Raw genomic sequence first — 10,598 nt, forward strand, 5'->3', positions numbered from 1 at the left:
GCACATGTCGACCACAATGTAGTGCACACCCAGCCTGCAGGAATCATAAATGGGACCAAGATCTTCAAGACGGCGCCCTCAAGAGGGAATACGACGTTAAAGACGACGACCCCACCTGATCCAACCAGGATCATGACTTTCGCCCGAAGATCTGAGCGAAGGATGCTCAAATCACCTCGACGGCGCCTCCAAGGAAGAAAGCGACACCCACGAGCGCCACCGCCACCGGCCGGCAAGAACTGACCAGCACGTAGACTGATGCACGTCCTCCGGGCAGGGAAGGGCCGGCTGCCACCCCGCATCCTCCCGTCGGCCAGATCTGGCGGTTCAAAGTCCGCACAGAAGCAAACGCAACAGCCCGAGCCCCCAGAGCTATGACCTGCCGAAGAATCGTCGTCGCCGAGCTACCAAGACAGGAAGGACGAGCCTCCCACCACTACCACATCGCGGCCGCCGCTTCGCGCGCACGAACACCACAACCGGCCGACACGTCAACCACCTTCCCGGGGCGATGCGGGGGAGTGGGGAGAGGAGGGCTTTGCGGCGGCGGTGCTAGGTTCGCGCGCACAAACACCACAACCGGCCGACACGTCAACCACCTTCCCGGGGCGATGCGGGGGAGTGGGGAGAGGAGGGCTTTGCGGCGGCGGTGCTAGGTTACCCCATGTCGCCTAAGCTAGGCGCCACGGGGGTCGGGTGTGTGTTGGATAGCCCTGCAGTTTTCCTGATCTATCTATCACTGTCTTCAAAACTGAGGTGCTCCCACAGGTGACACAGTACTTCTGAACTAAAACAGCACTAATAACATTCGACAAGCTAGCATACGAAACTGAAAAGAAAAAAGGGCGAGCTCCAAAGAGGATGATAGAAATCTGGAAGCAAATGGAAGCTTTTCACACATAGTAAACAAATGCTTGGTCATCTTTGCTTTCACAAAGCCAGTCCCTTTGTTCTAACATGTCAACCCAAAAGCTAGGCATCTAGACAGATCTAGTTACTTCACTACACTGAGTGAACTACATCTAGAATGTGCAGCTACAATTAAATATGCCTCATCTGAAATAAAAGAACATGAGGCGATATTAACAGCACTGCTAACCATATCAGCCCAGCTCCAGCTAAAAACTATCAGATGTGGACCATTACATATGACAAAACCCAGATGTTTGAACAATACCATCTCTACTATGGTTATACCTACCGTACAAGCTTCGCTGGTTTGCTGAAGCGAGAGGTTCGGCTGAAGACGCGCAAGCCCTGTCCGGATATCTTCCTCTATGTACATTGCCGTAGGGTTGAGTTGGCAAGGAAGAATCTGAGACAAAACCCATGCTTTCCGGGAAGTACCTTGTTTGCGGATTGGAAGGCGAGAGCCTTGTACACGAGACAAAGTTGCCAAGAGGATGGTCAGGAGCATAATATGGCCCAAAAATTGAGGTGATTGGATCAAGGCCAGCATTGTCACCATAATCCGCAACACTGAATGAATCTCTAGTGCTTTCCGTGGTAAACGAAGATTCATCAGAGCTGGTAAACAGGGACCATTCACTTGATGTAGCGTCCGAGAAGTCCGTGCTAACCGAATCAGCAAAAGCATCATCGGTGTGATATAAATTTTGGGACCTCAACTTGGCATGCTGATCTTGCCTGTAACCTTCCTCCTCTGGTCTAAAATCATAAATACCACGGATTTGATCATCAGAAGTAAAGAGTGATTCTGTCTGCTTCTGCTCTTGTTTAGAAGAGCCCTTGGAGGATTTTGATGAGTGACGATATGAAGATGATGGATCAGGCAATAGGCCTTTCTCAATGTATATCCTCGGAGGGCGAGGAAAAGATCTAAATGATAAATGTTAAGACTAGTGAAGACAAGGAAATAACTCGAATATTAGATGGCAAATATCACAGGCTGGCTGTACCTCAAGTAGAATAGCATATATGCACCTTCTGACATAACTTGATTCAATGATACAGCCTTGACCTTCGTATAACAAGAAACAAGTAGCCACATCAGCTCATACAAATTCCCAGATTTTATATTTTGTAAACATACATGACCGTATAAAAATATGACTACAGAAAAGACTATCACATGAAATAAGTGTGACTATTTGATTGTTCGCCGTCACAAAGCACAAGCAGACTTCAATTCATTTCAAGTTCCATAAGCACTAAAACAGTAAGATTACAACATAATTGCATTTCAAAAGAGTATACTATGAACTGCTAGTTTTCTAGACTCATGATTATGTTTGCTTCTTTAAAAGAAATACATATCTATGTGATTCCACTAGTCTAGAATAACTTCTAAAAGCAACACATACAGAAGTTCTTAATCTACTTCAAGGAAATTTACGAATACCTCTGAGTCATCAATTCTTAACCATGTTCCCTGCATATCTTTGACATACGATATGTAGTGACCAGAGAAAGATGCATTTTCTGTATCCACATGTACAACCACAGCATACAAGAAGTAAAGAGGCGGGTGATCACCAGCCCCAGTCACAAAAGGAACCATGTCCAACATATCAGGAAAAGTGACACATTTGTTAATCTTGCCATACTTTCCTGTCTGAAGCACGAACAAAATTAGCTCAATAAACTAATCTTAATAAGCAATCAAACAAACGATTGTATTAGTGTGCTAAGGAAACTTCTTCAAAATGAGCTTCATTTAGTTTTAGAGGGGTTTGGTTGCAATTTGAAGATGTAAAACACAACATCATGAAATTCTACATAAATTAGTCATTAATATCATACTGACAAATGCATACTCTATGATAACTGCACACAAGTATTACTATACTTTCAAACATGCAGCTGAAAATTAGAGATAATACAAAGATACTGGGCCAGATCAATATTGCATACAGAGATGAAATACATAATACCTGGAATCTTTTTAAAACTACTGTTAATATGTTTGGCACTTCATGCACGCTTAGCTGTTTTCTAGCTTTAACATAAGCACAACACCTGCAGTAAAATTAACAAGCTTTAATATGCTGTGGTCCAATCAAAATGATGAGAAGATTGTTAGTTTGCCACAGTACCTTCCACATTTATACATATTATCCCCATCTAAATCTTCAGGAGCAGTGAACTGTGTCAAAGCATCTTGCAAGGACTCCACCCAACCATGAATCTCCAAAGTAAGATCCATTATATTCTCGTATCTTTCAGATTCATGATGGCATCTGAGGCACTTAACCTTGTTTCATTTACTAAATTAGTTAGTATATGATAGAAAAATAGTGCTTAACTCACTAGCTAGAGAGCCAGCAGAAAAGAAAATACAAGGAACGAATCTGCAACTTATGCACACACGCAAAAGGATATTCGATATAAACTGTAACAACTTGAGCACGCGATTAAGGAAATTTGCAGCACTAAAAATGAAATCAAGTCAGAAAATTACGAGTTACCTTAGATTTAAGGCGTCCACCAAACATCTGTTGTATCAGTGTAGTTTCCTGCAAGCTTTGTTCTACTTGCTTCTCACCACCCAGTCCATCGAGGCATGCTGCTTGCATAGACATCACAAGATGCCTGGTTGTGTTGAAAATCATGCACATTATGAACAAAATGTTAATACATGATCAATACAAAAGGGATAGAGTAGGTTTGACAGATTTAGAGCAACAATTGTCATTTTCCCCTTCCCATTTTCCCCAACCCACTTGATAGTGTTGACATAAGAGACCATGAGAATATAAGAAAAGGACATATTTAAAGCCTCTTAAATATTCAGAATACATCAACAAATTAAAAGACTAGTCTGTTCCAGGAGACTATGGAGAGATTAGTTGTTGCCTTCTTGGACTGATGAGCGTTCTTATTTTCTGTTTCAATCAAACCGGATTATCAATCAATCGTCAGTTAACAGCAACAAGCAACAATAACAAAGCCTTTCAGTCCCAAACAAGTTGGGGTAGGCTAGAGTTGAAATCCATAAGATCTCAAGACCTAGTCATGGTTTTGGCACGTGGATAGCTAACTTCTACAAACAAGTTGGGGTAGGCTAGTTCTTTGGTGATATTCCAGTCCTTCAGGTCTCTCTTTACGGACTACTCCCATGTCAATTTTGGTCTACCCCGACCTGTCTTGACATTAACAACACACTTTAAACTTCCTCTATGCACCGGCGCTTCTAGATGCCTACGTTGTATATGACCAAACTATCTCAGACGATGTTGGACAAGCTTCACTTCAATTGGTGCTACCCCAACTATATCTACCTCAGACAATGTTGGACAAGCTTCTCTTCAATTGGTGCTACCCCAACTCTCATGTATATCATCATTCCGGACCCGATCCTTTCATGTGTGGACACATCCATCTCAGCATGTGCATCTCTACTACATCTAACTGTTGGACATGTCATCTTTTAGTTGGCCAACATTTTGCGCCATACAACAACGCAGGTTGAATTGCCATCCTATAGAACCTGCCTTTTAGCTTTTGTGACACTCTTATGACAGAGGACGCCAGAAGCTTTGTGCCACTTCATCTTATCTGGCTTTGATTTGAAGGCACACATCTTCATCGATATCACCATCCTTCTGCAGGATCAACCCCAAATACTGAAAGGTGTCCTTCTGAGGTACCACCTGCCCATCAAGGCACCCCATGTACTGAAACCGCACCCCAACTTACTCAGTTTTAGTTCTACTAAGCCTAAAATCTTGATTACAAAGTCTGTCTCCACAGCTCTAACTTTCAATTAGTAGTCACTCCGCAATATTCGGAACAAATTTTGATTGTGTTGTGACTAACAGAATATGTTAAAAAGAAACACCGAAACTTTGGTTTCATCTAAATCAGAGGCCACCCTTTTGTTAGAATCGGTTTCATCTAAATCAGAGACCACCGTTGTTAGAATCAACAGGAAATGGTGAGAAAAAAGAGGAATGAAAAAAATAGAATAAGAGGAATTAAATCTAACATGTCAGCTAAACTACCTTAAAAATTCATGAGCATCTTCCTGACTTCCACCACCCAAGCGACATCCAATGTTCCTTAGATTCGAAAGGATTCTGCTTGGAGACACAGGTCCACCACTTTCACGTAAAGTTGAAGCATATTGCTCAAGTTCGCACATAAGACACCAGTTCTTTGAGCAACCTATACGAAGATAACAAAGAGTGTGAGACGAACAGGAGTAGACAACTGTATTATTACTTTTACCCTGTGCAGACAACAGTACTGAAGAGGCAAAATGTTATGGGCTTAGTATTACAGTCTTTAGAATGCAATCTCAGAAGCAGGTGGATCATCAGGGGTTTTGTGCACATGAGGCATTGTAGAACAGCATTAGCATAGCAGCTGCAAAAAAGGACAATAGTCATTACATATAACCCATGACAAGCTACAATTTAACTAATTAAATGTTCAATTTGCAGAAACAGAAGAAGCAACATTTGGCTCACAATTTGCTTGACTAAATAAAGTACACCTTATTTAAATTAATTCTTTCGTAATATTTTTGGTACACAGGAATTATCTTAATTTTATTTAGTTGCACGTACAGTATGATTTAATTATATTGCTGCACCATTTTTAGAATTTGCTGATTTACCAATCTATGTGTTTGATACTTGTGAATCACCTCCTACTGGAAATTCAGTTTCACCCCTCCTGTTAAGATTCTTAGATTGGTTATTTCCAGAACATATTGCATGTTGTTCATCAACAACTTTGTGTCTTTTGTACACAGCCTTTCCCTACATTTCTAGAAGAGGTTGTTTCCAGGACTCGAACCCATGACCTCATGGTCACAAGGCAACAGCTTTACCGCTGCGCCAAGGCTCCCCTTCTACAAAATTTGCATATAAGAACAAAAACAAATTAAGTCAGCACGACAGTTTAACAAAGACAATGGTAATACCTGTTCCCACAGTTGAAAAGACCTCTGGGAGAAATACCCCGTACTTCGTACTGGAAGAACTTAACGAGATCTTCATAGCGAAACAATACCTGAAATTCCGATTTAGAACAAAGTAACATTACATACCAAAACAGCGCAGTAACTACAAGACAAGAGTTATCATAGATGATTCCAAACCTTACTCCTCTTGTTATCATTGATTAAACCCACCAGGCTAGTTTTGAGAAATTTTGAGGGCTTCTTCAAGACTTCAACCTTGGATGTTCCTAATTTTGAGATTCCAGTGCATCCTTGTAAATTGTTGCTCGTTGAAACACTTGATTTTGCAGATCCTACAGGATACAATACATATGTGAGATTAAAGAAAAATAAAAGGAAAAGGTAGCCCACTTCAAGAGAGAAGAAACATTACTTTGCTCATTTTTGCAGGAAGTGTTCTTTTCATGGACATTGTATTGATATGATGCCAACACCTCCTGTGTTTTTTGTGATGAAGCCACCTTACCTGGTGGATAAGGAGGCTTCATATAGATCACATTTCCTCGCCCACTATATTTTCCAGATGATTTGCTCCTCTGTAGTGACTCTGTTGCGGAAGAATATGGCCCCTCGCAAGAACTCGTCATATCAGAAGTAAAATAGACACCCATGTCGGGTTCATAAACTGTGATGCTTGCTTTTGGACATTTTGTTGTTTCAGGAGCACAATTATTGGGTTGTTGTACCGTATTATTGAGAGGATAAGTAAAATCATGGTTGCCATTCTTTTCATCCAAACAACCATAACTGTTGTTTGAAACCTGAAAGCGCAAGGTAAAGAACTGAATGACACAAACTTGGAGAATAAAAAATGAACTAGAAGATATGCTACCTTATTTGCTGATAAAATCTCAGATGAGTTGGTTTCTTCATCAACACTGTAATTGCTCTTTTCACAAGATGCAACAGAAGCGCTATTTACTCTTGAAAGAAGACTTTGATTTGATTCATTCATGTTGCTTCTGTCTGTCAGGAATAGATCAGTATCAAGAATATAGCTATCAGTTGTCGCAAAGGATGGCTCTGATACTGTGTCAAAATTCATGTCATGCAGGTGACTGTCACCCCCTGGAAGAGGTGAATTCAGGTTAGTCAAGAACGGCATTTGTTCAGAACTCTCCGTCGGAGATAGTCCACCAGAGTTGCTACCACCATTAACATGCCACTGCTGGCATGTTTGTTTATGCCCTTGCCTCCAGTGTATAATTTGACACTTTCCAGAGCTGTGGAACATTCAAAGTGACATTAAAAGTAGCCACAACAGCAGAGCAATATAATTTTTTACATTCATCACACAAGCAAGAGAGTATCGCATGACAAACAGAGTCATGGTGCAGGGATAAATCAGTTGTAAATTCAGCATTTTTAAGAGACTGGAGTTATTAGATGTGTTGCTTGCTCCAATCAGGCGCTGGATTATATGTAGCGACAGGGTACTCAATCCTACCAAAAGAAAGGCAACCCGGTGCACGTAGCTCCCGCTTGGACAGGGTCCGGGGAAGGGTCCGACCACTTTGGGTCTATAGTACGCAGCCTTTCCCTACATTTCTGCAAGAGGCTGTTTCCGGTACTCAATCCTACCAGCTTAACTAAAATTTGATATGTTACCAATGAAACAAAATAGGTGACTCACCCGCTTTGGTGACATAATAGAGGTACAGTTCTTTTTCAGAAATGAAATCATTATAATAAATAAACATCAGACAATAAAGTAAGATTCATACACCTATTTGTGTGTACACGACTTTTTGGAGTTTAAGTTCATACCAGAGAATAATAGGTCAGAATCTTACCAGTATCTAACAGATTTGCACCTGGAGCACCTAGTCTTTGCAGGGCCACGACAAGTAGCACACTCATGGTATTCTGACCTTAAAGAAGGAACAGATCTCAAATAAGGCATGGGTCTCAGAGACGGTCCTGGCAATATAACATCTGGGCATGCCATTGTTTCTACTTTGAAGGCTTCTTCTGCAGCTTTCTGGCCAAGCACACCTACTCTTGTTTTCTTACTTACAGAATCATGCCATCTCCCAAGAAGAAAATATGCTATCACCGGAAGTACGATAAATACAACAAAGAGTGCAGGCACATCAGCTTCCCTTGGTTGGAGCATATCCCTAGAAGATTATTATTATCCAGCTCCAAGACTTCTCTGCTTCAGCTCGGAAAAACATTCCAAATCACTGATTTACCTACAGAAAACAGCAAAGCTGAAAACAAGAATCACAGTTTCCACTCTCTCAGAAGAGGAACATGGTAAGAGAAAATGATCGCGTTCAAACATTTAAGGGGCTAGGACAGGATTAAGCATATCAAACGAACCAGCTCACTGGAGTTTCCTTTTACATGTCCTAGAAGCTCACTCCCATTGGGGCTTCAGTTTACTTGGGATTTGGCTTACACTTATATGATACTCCCTCCGTCCCAAAATAAGTGTCTCGAGCTTAGTACAAATTTGTAGTAGAGCTAGTACAACGTTGAGACACTTATTTTGAGACGGAGGGAGTAATATCAAGAAGCTCCCACTTGTCTTGCCATGGCTTCAACTTACAAGCACAACCATACCATAGTACTCCCTCCGTTCACAAATACTTATAAGATGTTCTGTGAATTGGGTGTATATAGACATGTATTAGTGTGCTTGTTCACCCATTTCAGTCTGTATGTAGTCCATACTAAAATAACCAAAACATCTTATATTTGTGAACGGAGGAAGTACTATATTCACTGAAATTAGAGATACACGGTTTCCCAAAATGGTTAATTACCTTAGAATGTTAGGGCCAGAGAAATAAGTTCACTTTGTGGCTCACATCACCTCTTTATACTATATGCAAATCCTCCAGCAAATCAACCACTAGACTACTGGAAACAGCATGGAGGGCAACAAAACTAAATTAAATCTTTGCATGTGGCTCCTTTGGGCATAGCTCATGGATGGCGTCCAAACTCTTATCCACATACGTATTTTGTATTCTCGACAAACTACACTCCAGTTTAGGAAAATGTTTGGCGCAAAAGATTGGGCGTATGAGATGGCAACAGAACCAGTAAATCCACATCGCCAAAAATACCACAAAGCAATGGGCAGCACATTCCGGACAGCAAGATCAAATAGTTCTCTGGCGCATCTCAAAATAATAATAAATAAACAAAAGGATCCGGCGCCCAACTCTAGCTCCAGATGAGAATCCTACAAGCTCCGAGATCCCAAGCATACAACCAGCGGTGAATGCGCCCGCCGAATTTCCGAGGCAGTCGCACCGACACAAACGTCCACGGACGGGGAAAAAAACCCAGACACTAGCAACAGCAGACTGCGTAAGAGGCGCACGGAGTGCTTCGAAAAGCCTCGATTTTTCGCAGAACGGACGAAAGAAAAACACAAATCAATTGAGACTAGGGTTTACCCAGAAAGACAAATGTCGCTCCGGGCGGATCTCCAACGGAGGCGAGCAAGCGGAGCAGCAGTCCCTGCCGGTGGTTCTGGAGGAGATCGCGGTATATAGGGGTAGGGGATGGAGAAGCTCTAGCCGAGGATGGCAGCGGTGCCGGCGGCTGAAGGAATCGGGAGCGGCGGTGGGAGTGACCGACTGTGGCTCGCTCGCTGTTGCTTGGCTACTGTGCTCTGCCCGTGTGTGCGCGTTTTTGCTCGGTCTCGGTTAGCTTGGCTCTTTTTTTTAGAGAGAGAGAAATGTTGGCTTTATTAATTACTTAGAACAAAGTTATAAAGAGTCTCCCGGTACATTCCGGAGCAGAATGGAAAACAACAAGACTAGATAAATACTTACAAGACTTAGCTAAAATATGAGCAGCTACATTAACTTGCCTACGAATATACTTGAACTCCACAGAGGCAAAGATCCTCGAAGCAACCTTGATATCATTTACCACACTACCAATAATGGAAGAGACTGGCAATCTGTAGTAAAAATCACATTGGAGAAGTGTTCATCGCATGCTAGTTGCACAGACCTTCGAAGAGCCATAGCTTCCGCAAGTTCAGGTTCTAATGCACCTTGAAGAGGCTCTGTAAATGCGGCAACACAAATTTCCTCATAGTTTAGAGCCACCACACCAGCACCAGACATGTTGATATATAGAAATACAGCAGCATCTGAATTGATAACAATAAAACCTGACGGCGGCGGAGTCCACATTGTGTTGGAAGAAAAGGACTCGCGCCTGATGACAGATTCAGAGGTGTAAAGGTGTTGCGTGATAACATCAGTGTATGCACGAATTTTCTCCACCATATGACGAGGCTGAGGAATATTAGGCGAGTGACGCGCCTCATTACGAGCTTCTCATATATGCCACAAAGACACAACCATAATCATGGCATCTTTGTCAGAAGATCTTGAGAAGAGCCATTGTTTTGTGTTTCTAAAGGAGGACCGACAGAGTTGGATGCCAGACCACACTTTGATCGCGTCTCAGATCACCCGAACACGAGGACAAAAAAGTGTAGCATGTTCAACACTCTCAAGACGACCGCAGAAGCAGCAACTCGCAGAATCAAGAATATGACGCCGCTGCAACTGAGCCCCTGATGGAAGACAATCATGAGCAAATCGCCAAAGAACGACCTTCATCTCATTGGGAACTTTGACAGACCAGATTGCTTTTCAACACTTCTCCTCAACAACTACATTGGAGATTTGGC

The 10,598-nt window shown here is 42.2% G+C and overlaps 1 protein-coding gene across 2 annotated transcripts; it reads right to left on the bottom strand.

Moving 5' to 3' along the window:
- Nucleotides 1-871: 871 nt before the first annotated feature.
- Nucleotides 872-9,588, bottom strand: LOC119324369 (ubiquitin carboxyl-terminal hydrolase 15-like). Of its 2 annotated transcripts, none has more exons than XM_037598157.1 (14): nucleotides 9,343-9,588; nucleotides 7,723-8,124; nucleotides 6,762-7,152; nucleotides 6,303-6,690; nucleotides 6,068-6,222; nucleotides 5,891-5,979; nucleotides 5,243-5,328; nucleotides 4,965-5,127; nucleotides 3,429-3,552; nucleotides 3,057-3,214; nucleotides 2,895-2,979; nucleotides 2,363-2,575; nucleotides 1,920-1,981; nucleotides 872-1,839 (listed from the first exon to the last, which is right to left on the bottom strand). In XM_037598157.1, exons 2-14 carry the CDS (start codon nucleotides 8,043-8,045, stop codon nucleotides 1,143-1,145), a joined length of 2,934 nt encoding a protein of 977 aa, XP_037454054.1. In that variant the 5' UTR covers nucleotides 8,046-8,124; nucleotides 9,343-9,588; the 3' UTR covers nucleotides 872-1,142. The 2 variants fall into 2 exon arrangements, with proteins under 2 accessions (XP_037454054.1, XP_037454055.1); XM_037598158.1 differs by lacking the exon at nucleotides 9,343-9,588 and adding an exon at nucleotides 8,255-8,271.
- Nucleotides 9,589-10,598: the final 1,010 nt, after the last annotated feature.

This window comes from Triticum dicoccoides, chromosome 6B (genome assembly GCF_002162155.2).
Source record: "Triticum dicoccoides isolate Atlit2015 ecotype Zavitan chromosome 6B, WEW_v2.0, whole genome shotgun sequence".
NCBI classification, from domain to species: Eukaryota; Viridiplantae; Streptophyta; class Magnoliopsida; order Poales; family Poaceae; genus Triticum; species Triticum dicoccoides.